The 13345-nt window shown below is 32.8% G+C and overlaps 1 protein-coding gene across 4 annotated transcripts in view; it reads right to left on the reverse strand.

Annotated features, from left to right (window-relative positions):
• The window catches only part of LOC114338581 (protein obstructor-E), a 76526-nt gene extending 68083 nt beyond the window's left edge, over positions 1-8443 (reverse strand). For 3 of the 4 annotated variants that reach the window (XM_028289204.2, XM_028289193.2, XM_028289186.2), the window contains exon 1: positions 8279-8442. In XM_028289204.2, the coding sequence (XP_028145005.1) occupies positions 8279-8327 (49 nt within the window). In that variant the 5' untranslated portion in view covers positions 8328-8442. Of the gene's footprint in view, positions 1-8278 lie in introns of all 4 variants that reach the window. The other variant, XM_028289197.2, reaches the window with a different exon arrangement.
• Between the last annotated feature and the right edge of the window lie 4902 nt (positions 8444-13345).

Below are 13345 nucleotides of genomic sequence, written 5' to 3' on the forward strand. Positions count from 1 at the left end.
GGAAAAATGTTTGATATTTAACTCCTTGAAAGCGGAATTTTCACCCTATGTGAACACCACACTCTCTTCTTTCTTTTTTTTTCAGCATGTCCTGCATTAACTATAAAATTAGCAGCTCTAATGATTACAGCTTCATCTGTATCTGACATTGCGGACGGATTATCAACGAATGCGTTCGTTCGCTACAATGTAAATGGTCTTACTTTGTACCGAACGAATAACCAAGCGAACACCTACCAATTCGTTTCTTCGTTCGTGTTCACTTTGATTTAAAAGCACCTTACGGTGTCTGAAGCTACTGCAGTGTGAGCCAAGCACAGGTCAAGTGTGAGTCAGTGTACTGCTGGGACTGATCCTAATGTGTTCATTTTATCGTATGTATACCTTTCTTTTCAATATGTGGTTCCTTTAACGTACCAAGATGTGGTCCGGGGTAAATTGATTAAGACAAAGTAGCTGGGACCTGGGGTCCCCATTCCGGTTACATTTTAGTTTTAATCAGTCACAATTTATATGTTTGCGACAAGTCTCGGGGGCCCCAGCTTAGCCCGGGTCCCCCTCTTTCAAAAAATATACAATGTATGGTAATTACAAAAGGCTAACAGCGCCAAGAAAGTATAATAATACACGGAGAACAAATTAAAAAAGTTGAAAAATATAAATATCTGGGTACAATAAGTAATGAAAATAATAAATACACAGAAGAGATTAAAACAAGAATAGGACAGGCAAGAAACGCTTCCATCAAACTGAAAAAAGTATTCTGTAGCAAGGACATTGCAATTTCTTTAAAGATAAGACTTCTGAAATGCTACGTGGGCTCTGTATTATTTTATGGGTATAGGGTAGAAGTAGTGGTGGAGGAAGACGCATCTACTTGTTAAACAATTTGAGAGCTCGGTTTTAACTACACTTCTGCTGATCTTTTTAGAGCAGCGGTATCGAAAGTGTGAATTCCCATGATGGTTGTCAACCTTCTTAGAGGAGATGGCACATGAAGAATACTCTTGGAAAGTATTTAAACCAACAAAGTGCCAAGAATATTACTACACAAATATATCTAAAGAAAATAACATTATGAGTTTTACGGAAATAAAAGGCAGATATCGAGCACTGAGTTTTATTAAATCTTATCCAAGTATACTTTCGCTCCTAGAGCATCTTCAGGGGAATTTCGTCAAAAAATGAAGGTATCTTCGAATGTCATTAACATTTTTCTGAGTGGTGGCAACTTAAATTAACATAATATAACAAATACTTAACATACACTAGACGACAATGGACGAATAGACAAACAGATACATTTTATTGCTGGTATTTGGGTACTTCTACATTTTGAAGATGGACGTACAATGAAAAAATAAAATTATGTCTAATGCAGCGGCTATGTCAGAAATTAACATAAAAATAACAAGTATAGAGCTTGTTCAAGAATATCTTTATTTAGGAGAAGTTTATAGGGCAGTCAAAAGTAAATAAAGCAGATAAATTTAGAACAGTATTTGAATGAGATGGACAAGATCTCAGAGATTTTCTTACAGAATTAAAAACCAAACGATATATGTACTGAATGAATTCAATATATCTATCGTAGTTGTCGGATCATGAAGATTAATAGGTGAACAAATTAGGAGCCTTCGAGATGTGCTCATATCGTAGAATGCTTAGAATATCATGGGTTCAACGCATTCCAAACAGAGACGTCTTAAACAGAATAGGTCAAGGCGTAAGTGACTTGATGAAGAGGATAAAAAAGAGAAAACTTGAATATCTGGGGCATATAATGAGAGGTAGCAGATACTGGATACTGCAGTTAATAATCAACGAAAGATCGACGGAAAAAGATTAATTGGTAGGAACAAATATTCATGACTCCAAAACCTTCGTCAATGGACTGGCTTATCGGCAGATGAATTGTTAGATGCAGCGCAAGATTGAGAAACCTATCGGCAAATTGTCATGGAAGCTACCCACGCCTGAAATCTGGAAACGGTACTAAAAAAAAAGAAGATCGTAGCTGCTATAACAAATATGTACTACGAACAACTGAGTCACGTTACAGCAAACTCAAAAAAATCACCGAATAAAAAGTCTCTAGGGATATCATTGCGAGATAGAAGGAAAAATAACAGACCTTGTCGAACATGCTCTGAAACTAAAATGGAGATGGTAGAAATATGAAGATGAAAGTGGAAATATGGAGCAATGGTATTAAGAAAATTGCAGGTGAAACATGGAAAGGAACAAAATATGAAAAAAGAAAAAGGGCATCACAGAATATTTTGTTTTGTTCTCATCTAGAAACCAATACTACCTGAAAGTGTTTGTTTGAAACTGAGTATTTTGAAGCAATGTACTTATAAGTACCATATTGACTGTGGGAAATGTATTGCTACATATACAGGTGGGTTCAAGGCTATGACAGAACATCGATCTTGTCTTATTGTTATAAGAAATATTTTGGTCACGAAATAAGGTTAACGCGAGTCAACCAAACATGCGAGCTACTCAGAAGAATAAGTTTAGATTGGGCTGCATTCGAAAAAAATAAGAAACGGGTTTAAAACAAATATTAAAATCTATTTAAAAAGTAAAGCTTTTTTAACCAGTTCGTTCTACCAGTTCTCACATACGGAGCAGTGACGAATGGAGGATATTATCGAACATATTACAAGGCAAAAATGGAGATGGGCGGGACATGTTACAAGAATGGAAAATGACAGATGGAAGAAGAAATTTTTTGAGTGGAAACCACGGGCAGACAAGCGAAGCCGAGGAAGACCCATAAGCGATGGGCCGACCACCTCAAAAGAATTGTGACCAATTGGATAGCAGAGGCGCTAATATGTAAATATCTGGAGGAGGCTTATGTTCAACAATAAATAAATCCGGGCTGATTAATGATGATGAATGTTAAATTGCTATACGGTTTTTTACATCGAGAAGCTCCTGCATAAAATTCTTTACTTTCTTGTGTTTTAAAATGTTTCATTTCACAAGAAATAAAATGTAGAATAGAGAAGCCTAAGTGTGTATTCAATAACATTGCCAAACTCTTTAAAAGCCACAACCTTAGTGGAGATAAAAGTAAGGCTCCTGCGATGTTATATCTTCTCAATATTGTATTACGGAGTTTAATCCTGGACACTCACTAAAAAGATAGAGAAAAACTTGAAGCCTTCGAGATGTGGCTATACAGGCGAATCCTAAGGATATCATGGACGGACAAGATAACCAATGAGACCGTTTTACGAAGAATGTGGACAGAAAGAGAGGTGATATATACCATTAAAAGGAGAAAGTTAGAGTATCTCGGACACATAATGAGAAACGGCACTAAATACAGATTACTGAAGGTAATCCTTCAAGGCAAAGTATTCGGAAAGCGAGGAATTGGGAGAAGAAGAATATCACGGTTTAACAAACTTAGGAAATGGTTCTCAACAACAACAACTAATCTATTTAAAGCATCAGTTAGTAAATAATTATAGCCAGAATGATCGCCAATATTCGAAAAGAATAGCCAATAAAAGAAGAAGAAAATATTTTATTAAAGCTGCAAACTCCATCAAAGGAAAAGCGGTACAAACTCCCATTTTTAGAACTTTAACCAACGGAAGTAAGATGGCTTTCCAGGTTTAACGTCTTGAAAAGGGTTTTTTAAGTTAAAGACAAAACTTTAGATATATATTTGAAAGATGATAATTTGGAATATGAAGATTTATTTTCAAATTCTCTTTGGCTTTTCAGAGTAGCTTTTTTCGGCCGATTTATTCGAACAACTAAATGTTCTGAATAGTAATAAAGTTAACAGTAATATAAAAAATGAATTATGGCAGATTTCAATTGGAAAAAAGAATTTTAATTCACTCACACATTTAGGATTGGGGAGCACAGTAATACTTAATTTTAACATATATGAGTCAGTGGTGTTGAATCTGGCTGGTGATTTGCTGATTTAGCATGGTGTAGATGTGCATGTGTGTACGTGTATTTTGTGTGTTTAGATGTATGCGTTTTTGAATCTTTATATCGCCGCCTTAGTACTATAACTTGATAGGTAACTCCAAAATTGACGTTTTTGAGATAACTATACTAAACTCACAATTAAGATGCAGTAAAAATAAACAAACCAAACCACTTTAATGTTACGAGGAGCACTCCCAAATTATGAATATCAATGTATATAAATTGTATAAATCTCAACTCATGATTTACAAAATTTATACATTGTAAATCATGATTCAAGGGTGCTCCTCGTAACATTGAAGTGTCTTGGTTTGTTTATTTCTACTGCATCTTGATTGTGAATTTAGTATAGTTCACAAGATGTATTTTATTTGCCTCCATAATGTGTAAAAACTTGATAACTCGCTCCAAACGGGTTAAGTATTTATTTATGATTGACGAAAGTTGATAAAACTCAAATGCCCTGATATTCAGTGCTAAAACTTGACACGTTAAGTTATCAAGTTATCGTTTAATCAAAATAATTTTGAATACGACATACTGAATGCTACAACTAGCTAACTCTAGTTATCTAGTTGTAGCACGTGTTTTTCTGAAAACATTGAGCTTACCACGTAATTGCTATCTGTCTAATCGGTTCATGTTAATGCAAAAATTCGAACATTGTTAGCAGATCTGGCAATCCCTATGGCAGAGGACTAATCTTCAACAAAATAATCCTTAAAATGTTAGTTTTATTAAAAAGTTCACTTAGATGCAACTTGGCATGACATGCGACATTACCAAATATTAACATTATGGTAGTGCTAAAAGTTGATAACTTTAATTTTTCATGTTATTTTCCATATTAGAAAACAAATTTGCACCGTATTCCTAAACAGATCAGTAGCCAAAAAGTTAAGGAACAGTATTTTATAGCTGCAGAGTGGATTCCGTATTTACCAACGTCATGGTAGCAGCACAAATATCTTTAAAATCTTTAAACCCGTTTATCTCAGAACTACTAATTTCGAGTTATCAAGTTATAGTATTGTGTGAGTATAGTGTGAGTGTATTCGTAAAAATATTGTATTCATTATGCATATAGGGTTTCTGTTCTTACTGATCATTCAATTCTTATTATTAAAAAAATAATTTCTATTCAGTGAATCCTAAATAAGTACATATTCTAAAAGAAATATATTCTAAAGAAATTAATTATATTTTGAAAGATACGATAATTTATTATACATGCATACTGCCTGTTGTTTCATTTTTAATGCACCACTTTTATGTTTTCCTGCAATATACACTGTAGAATGCTCCAATTTGTAATGCCGAAGAGATATTGTATAAAAGCATACTGCGTTTGAAAATGTTGATATTGACCTTAAGAAAATACCACAAATCAATTATGTCGCATAAAAATAGACCTGCCGGTTAACCTTCAAAATTAATTTTATAGAGTTTAGTAGAAAATATACCGCTATTCGATTACACAATAACGTTACCTAGAGTAGAAATAACCATAAAGAACCACAACAGAATTAATTGTATTCATATTCAAAAATAATAATCAAGGAAGTAATGGAGGGCTCAACAGCAGACATAAAAGTAAATGGACGACCGAGTAACAACATAATTTTTTTTTTTAATTTAGCTAATGCCTCGACAATTAATGGCCATTGGCATGGCAGTTACGGTGAATTTTTGCAGTAGGTACCTAGTGTCATGTGTAGTGTGTGTGTGTTGAGTAAATGTCTTGTTACTTTGCAAAGTCGACGTTATTGTCTTTGCAAAGAGGCGCTAATTGTATCCGAACGTCTGCGGTCCCTCCGGTGACTACCGATCCCACAAGGACAGAAACTATTTTCGTTTATTAATTTATAATAAACGAAAAATTCCTGACCCTGGTGAGATTCAAACTCACGACCCTCATGACCATTCGGACCTTTCGATCCAAAGGTAGGCGCTCTTACCACTGAGCCACAGAGGGGGTACCTAAAAATTGATTCCGAAGATATTCGTCGAAATTGTTAGGTGGAAGGATCTGCATAGATAATTTCAGCATCAACTGCCTATTCAGCTTACAGCGCCCTATTACCAGACCTACTATAGCTTTGACAGTCTTCCTGTCTTTGCTTATTAAGTTAGGTCTGCCGTAAATTTTGGCGAATGTTCTCTGTTTCACCTGTTTTTGTCCTAGTCAATTCCTCCACCATTTTAAAGACATGTGAGCTACCCACTTTTTTGTAGCTGTTCTTGAGGTATTCCGGTCTAATAGATGGTATTGATTAGCCTTGTTTGGCCATTTCATCTTCTTTTTCATTGCCCTTATGACCCTCGTACTCCGGTAAGCCTTGTAAGCCTGGGATCAAAATATACTCCCAGAGACGTTATTTCTTTGGCAAATGAAATCCCTGTTCCTGTCGGTACGGTGCTTTTAGACATTCTAATTCTATACTTTTTGTGATGTTGACGATTTGAAAAAAAAACGAAAACAGGAAGTGAAATGGTAACTAAAAGTTGAAATAGAACGCAAAAATTTTGGAATTTTTTAATGGGTAAGAGAATGTTAATACGAAATTAATTTTAGAAAGTATACGAAACATACACTAATGTTGCTAATGGGTTACTATGAAAAATTGAGTTGGTAGCAACTGCATTCTCATTTTTATTAACTATAACCTTGGAATTCCAACCAACCTAATGGGCATATTATATATATTGGAAAATTAATATTGAAATAAAATAATTTCTTTAATTTAGAGTAATCTAGTTGAATAACTGTCTATTTGTTCATCATTAATTTTTTAATTTATTTTGCTTGATCCAGATATTTCAATATACCAAAATTAAAGTTCGTATATCCAAAAACCTTAGTAACAAAAACAAGACAACAAAAATAAAAAACTCAAATATTTCTATATAAAAAAAGCTTTTAAAAAAATATTACGCTTTCACATACACGAAATAAAGTTTAAAAAATGTACTAAAACTGTACTAAAAATATTTTTTTGTTGCGTTTTCATATTATTTACCACTTTTTATTGGGAATTAACAGCAATTTTAATCTGAAATATGTAGGTATATTTTGACGTTTAAATTTTCGAAGTGGGAATTTAGAGGTATTTTTAACTAAAATTGTGTCTAATTCCCAATCAAAATAGTAAATAATATTAAAACGACAAGGAATAAAAAAACAAAAATTCTTATTAGTAGAGAAACATTTATGAAGCAATAATTATTTGTTGAATCTTATAAATGTGTAAATTTTGGAAATAAGTCCCTTTTATAGTCGATTATTTTGCGAATAATATTAAGACAAAAGAAAAAGGAAAGAAAATATAAACAAAATTGAGACATTTAAATTTTTGAACATTACCGGCAAAAATTATTTATCGAAAAATCAAAACTTATATATAAAAAAGTCAAAAAAAAAAGATAAAAATAGAAAAAGTAGAACGCAAAAACAGGAAGATTATTATTCAATCTTAGGAAAAGTAAAAAATACTACAAAAAATTTTTAAAAACATTTCGCAATAAATATAAAGCAATAAAAATAAAAGTAAGGTACCCTGGTCAAAATGGAAACAAATAAGGGTTAAAAATAGTTTATAAAAATCAGGTAAAATTCTCAAGACGCATTCTGAATGAAATATACGAAGTTTAGAAATGAGCTATTGTTTTTGTATATCCCCAATCCTTAAAGATATTTTATATTAGAGCTATAATTCTTGAAAAACAATTTTGAAAATTTTATAAATCTAGTAACAATATTCTTCAATTTTTAGAATGGAGCAAAATTTCTAATTAGGTCAGAAAATAATATTTTTCAGTTTAATTTCAAAATTTCTAGTAGATTCCTAAACATCTTTGTTAATGTTACAATGTAATGGTACAAATTTGTTGCAATAAAGAGCTAATTAATTGAAAATAAATTTGACATTATTTTAATATTAATTTCCCTGTATGCTAAAATTCAAACCAACTATATTTTTAGATTTTTTAAAATGTCAAAAAACATAGTGCAATTAAGTTTTCCCCAAAACTAAATGAAAATAATAAAATAAAACACATTTTACGTGAATATTTTTATAATATTATTGACAGACATATATTTTTCTTGCTGCCATTCTCATGCCATTAAAGAAAACTGTCAAAAATTCAAATTTACACGGTTTCCCGGCATTCAAAACATGCACTCTCTCATCCAAACCACACTTTTCACTCAAACCTGTTACGCCGACACTGTTTTCCAAAAGTAGAATTCACTAGGTCACTAGAATTAATCCTTGGGAAGGACGTTAGAGCACTAGGAGGTCCTTACCAGCTGAGCAGAGTGCACTGAGCACTATTAAACACGCGAACCTCTTCATGTTTTTGTGGAGCAACGATAGGTACTACGATTTACTGGGTTCTTCGCGGGTGGTGTTGGTTCTTTATAGACGTCGATCCCCGCCACTGGAGTGCACGGTGTCGCGGAGACCACGTCTTCGTCGGTATGTTTACTGCAAGAGGCCGCCGGAATTTTAAATCGAATTTGTTTAACCGTAGACTGGAAAAAATTTTACGTTGTTTATGAGTAAAGATGAGCAAATATGCACAAAGAAAAGGAAATATGATTATCTATATGCAAGCATTTTTACTAAAATATGCGAAACATATATTATATACCAGGGGTGACCAAACTGTGGCTACATCTTCTTCGAAAAGTTCCATCTCCTATCGGAGGTTGGATATCATGATGACTATGGTCACTTTGTTGGCTGCTGCTCTGAATAGTTGTAATGAACTACAGTCAAACCATTCTCTAAGGTTATGAGATGCGCCTTCTTCCTATGCTTTATCTTCCTTGGATCTTTCCTTGGGTCTTTCCTTGCATAATAATTCTCAGCGACTCATATTTTTCTCCTCCGGCTATGTGACGCAAATATTCCAGTTTTCTTGATTTAATACTGTTCATAATTTCTAACTCCTTATTTAAACGTCGTAGCACTTCAACATTGGTAATTCTTTGAACCCACTGAAATTTTAATATTCTTCTGTAACACATTTCGAACGCTTCTATTTTTCTTATGTGTTCTCTCTTCAATGGCCAAGCTTCCATTCCGTATAGTAATATAGAAAATATGTAGCATCTTAGAGCTCTCAACCTGAGAGGCAACTGAAGGTCTTTGTTTGTAAACAGTGCCTTCATTTTTATAAATGCTTGCCTTGCAGTTTCAATTCGGACTTTAATTTCTTTGTTTTGGTCATTTTTGTCATAAACTCAGGTTCACAGATATTTGTATGTCTCTGCTTTTTCTCTTTGGGTTTGCTCTATCATTAACCTTTCATTTTCATGTTGTGTTTTTGAGACAATCATAAATTTAGTTATTCTCTTGTTTATTTTTAGTCCATAATAATCGCTAATTCTATTTACCAATTCTTGTAGCGATTTCAGAGTATCTGCCATTAAAACGGTGTCATCCGCGAATCTTGTGTTATTTACTATTCTTCCGTTTATAGAGATTCCATCACTTAGTTTCGCTATCGCTTCCTGAAATATGGCTACAGTGTACATGTTAAACAGTATTGGCAAAAGAACACAGCCCTGTTCCTCTCTTTATATCGGACTCTTGTTTTGTTTTGAAATTTTGTCCATTTCTTTGTCGTCTACCATAATAAAAGCTTATTAATTCCAATATAGATGGTGTAAAAGTCTCAGATTTTTATCATCTATAAATAATTTAGATACTTAACCAGCCTATCACGTTGGACCCTGTTAAACGCATTTTCAATATCTATAAAGTAGACGTAAATTGGTTTTTGTAATACTCATGATCTTTGAAGTAATGCTAGCATTGAGAACAAAGTTTTCCTTGGTCCCAATCTTCTTCTAAAACCGAATTGTTTGTTTACCATTATTTCTTCATATTTCTGCTTAATTCTATTAAGAATTATCTTGGGAAGCAGTTTTAGATGGTGAACTTATAACAAAAACGTATATTGCAATAATGACATATGTCAGCTCTTAAATGATAATAGATCTGATGATGTAAAACAAGGCACAAAAATAGCACAAAGTGACAAAGCAGTGAACTGCTTTGTTACTTTATTTTTTATGATAAACTCTTAAGAATACTGGACGAAAAATCTATATATTTTGGTTGACCTGTTCAATAGTATCTATACTTCGTCTAATTTACTAACCGTGGCACGTCATCCGCGTCATAGCCTGTGACGTCGCATGATACCAACACGAAATATTTGGCGGTAGGTGTGTTCTTTTTTAGAATCATTTTGCCGAGTACACTGGAATTACAGCCACTAGACATATTTTATTATATACGCGTAGAAATAATATTTGAATATTTTTATTAATGTTAACCTAAAGAAATACACAATAATATGTTTCATTTAATTTGTATAAATGGATTATAAAGCGTTTTTATGAAGCACATTTGTTCGGAACACACTGTAACTGTAATCGAACGAAGGTGACATTTTAGAATAAATTGGTAACATTTATTTGACTTGATAGTTGCGCTGATGACACTTCATATTTGTTTATATTCTTTATTATAAGTATCTGTTCTATTATATTTACTGTTTTTATTATTTACTTTACTATAAAAAGATCCTCTACTATAAAAATATAAATTCACCTAGTTTTATCACGACTTGGAATAATCGAGGTGTCTGACAACTTTTTTAGTTGTATTGTAGACATATACAAAGAAACCTATCGGCTTCTCCCAAGAGTTCGGAGCCGTTTTTAATAATTATTAACAATGCAGTGCAAAAACGCTTGCACTGCAAATCTTAAATGATTATAACTTAATTCTTGTTCTCTATTTCTTAAGTTTTTATTTATTTACATTGAATATTCATTTGTTTTGTTGTATAATCCACGTTTACAATAATTATATGATCTATTTGATTTAAAATGGATTCAGGATTTTTTTTTATACTTTGGCAACTATGTCAACTTAGATCTCTGGCGTAGATAATGACGTGCAACGGTAAGTAAATTAGACGGACTGTATATATAGAACTGAAATAATTTTTCAAAAGATTTCCTTGTTGTCCGAGACATCGATAAAAAAATATCAAAACCTGATGACAGAAAGCCGAGAAAGTGCAACTTTTCGATTTTGAACTCGCCGATTCACTCTTTGCTCGGCACGCCAACCGTCTCCCCCACCACTAAGACTTTATTTTAAAAAATTCTTTAGCGATAAGTTTTGTAGCCACGTATGACAAATGAAAGAATTGAAAGGAAAAGTACTTTAATGTGTAAATTAATAAGACCCTACTAGCTAAGTGCTTTCGGCTCACAAAGCCGTCTGTGGAGATATGGTCAACTTTTAAAAAGTAGGTACTACTACTAAAGAAAGATCCCGTTGTATAAAAAGTGGAGCAAAATTTGTTCTTCAAAACTCAAAAACTTTATGAGTTTCTAAGAAAGTCATTAAAAGACAAAAACACATTAAAGGTTTTGGTTGTTTGGTTATTCATCTGGATAGAGTTGAGCTGACAGACAGAATCTGTCTGGATTCTGACCTAAATATAAATAAATAGATATAGTAAAGTTCAGTGGTGAAACTTACAGTTATACATAGTATAATTACACATTGCATACAATTCTAATAATTAAAAATGCCAATTAACAATTTTGAAATTTACCTCGTATAGTTAGATATGAATTATACATATATAAAGTTATGACTTGTAAATTCTGCAATATCAGTAATGATATCATGTAGGTAAGTGGCCGGTATGCACAGATGAAGGAATCAGATCAAGGCAGACTTGCTTTGGGTGTGGTATGTATTTGTCGCACTCACCGTACTTCGGTACTGCAACTACCTTGTCTCGCTTAGATAGCAGGAAATAGTTAGTAGGTACTTTCTTATTTATGAGTTGATTCTTTGGAATTGTTAATCTTATTAAATGTGTCTAGGCAAACTTATTCCTATCGAATTCTAAAACAGTAGTACTTTACTTCTTAATTGTAGAAATTTTACCAAATTAACTTTTAACCCTCGTAAGGCGGTGCATAGATTCTTACGTAAACAACGGTGCGGGGTGCATTTGCACCCCAACTGTATAACCTTTTTTTGTATGTGAACGTCGGGGAAATTGATTTGAAAGATAATTAGGACTTATTTATTATAATATGAAACAAAATTTTACAAAAAAGTACTCATTTCTTCTTAAAAAAAATTATTATCGTTGCAAGACAAATACATGACATTTTTCACATAGTGACAACACAAAGTTATTTCACATAATACAGTTATGTCGGGACTTGCGGTCTTTTTTCTCTGACATAACTAACACCGACCTTGTCCCGTAGCTCTGTTAGCTCCAAGTGGAACACCAGAAATGTCCAATTCAGGATATGAAATGTTCATCATTTGCAATCTACAGTCATTTTTCTAAAAAAAATCACGTAAACGTAAAGAGTTTTAAATGCTGTAATGGGTGGAATGCGTTTAGAATTGAATTTAATGCGAATAAGAAAATGGACAAAAATCAAAAAAATATATTAAAAAAGATAGGTGAGAAAACGAGGTGTGGGGTGCACCTGCACCCTGCACCGCCTTACGAGGGTTAATATCGATTTTGAAGAAATTTTGCAGATAGTGTTTTTTTGCTCAAGATATAAATATTAAATTTTTGCTATTTTCGTATTTATTATATTACACAAAAAATCAAGGTAATATCTTTTTAGATATTTTTCTACGACTTCTTTCTATTTTCTATGTCTATTACTTTTTCTTGTTATTTTTTTACCTATTTTCTGTCTGAAATCTATCCGGGGTTTGACTAGTCAAACCCAGATTTCATAAAATTACATTTCGACCTTTGCCTGACCAACGTAGTCTCTCCTAGGTTTGACTAGTCAAAGGCCGAAACTGTAATTTATTTCGGGCTTTGACTAAGACCGTCAGTCAGACCTGAGGATTGCCAAGTCAAACCTAGGAGTGCCTGAAATTGGGGCTTTGACTATAACATTAAGTATTTATAGTTCAAGAATACTAAATATTATATTTTATTTATTATTATTAATACATATTTTCTGTAACATTCCATGGTACATATTAATATGTTCTTGCACACTTTGCTCGACCTTCGATAAAAATGTCATCTTACTTGGACTCAATATTTGAATTTAATACACATTTAAACTAAAAGGCTACACTTTTAACCGTTTTTTATGAATATCATAACTGACAAGACAATGTCGCATACGGGGCTTGGTTTGCTCTTGATCTAGTTCTTCAGGCTAATCTTCAAAGTTAATGCTTTCAATATCTCTGTCAAATTAGTTGGATTGATTATATTTTAATTTTTTAAATAACAGGTGAAAACCCAGCAACCACTGGCGCGATGATATGATTGTGGC

This window comes from Diabrotica virgifera, chromosome 6 (genome assembly GCF_917563875.1).
Source record: "Diabrotica virgifera virgifera chromosome 6, PGI_DIABVI_V3a".
NCBI lineage: Eukaryota > Metazoa > Arthropoda > Insecta > Coleoptera > Chrysomelidae > Diabrotica > Diabrotica virgifera.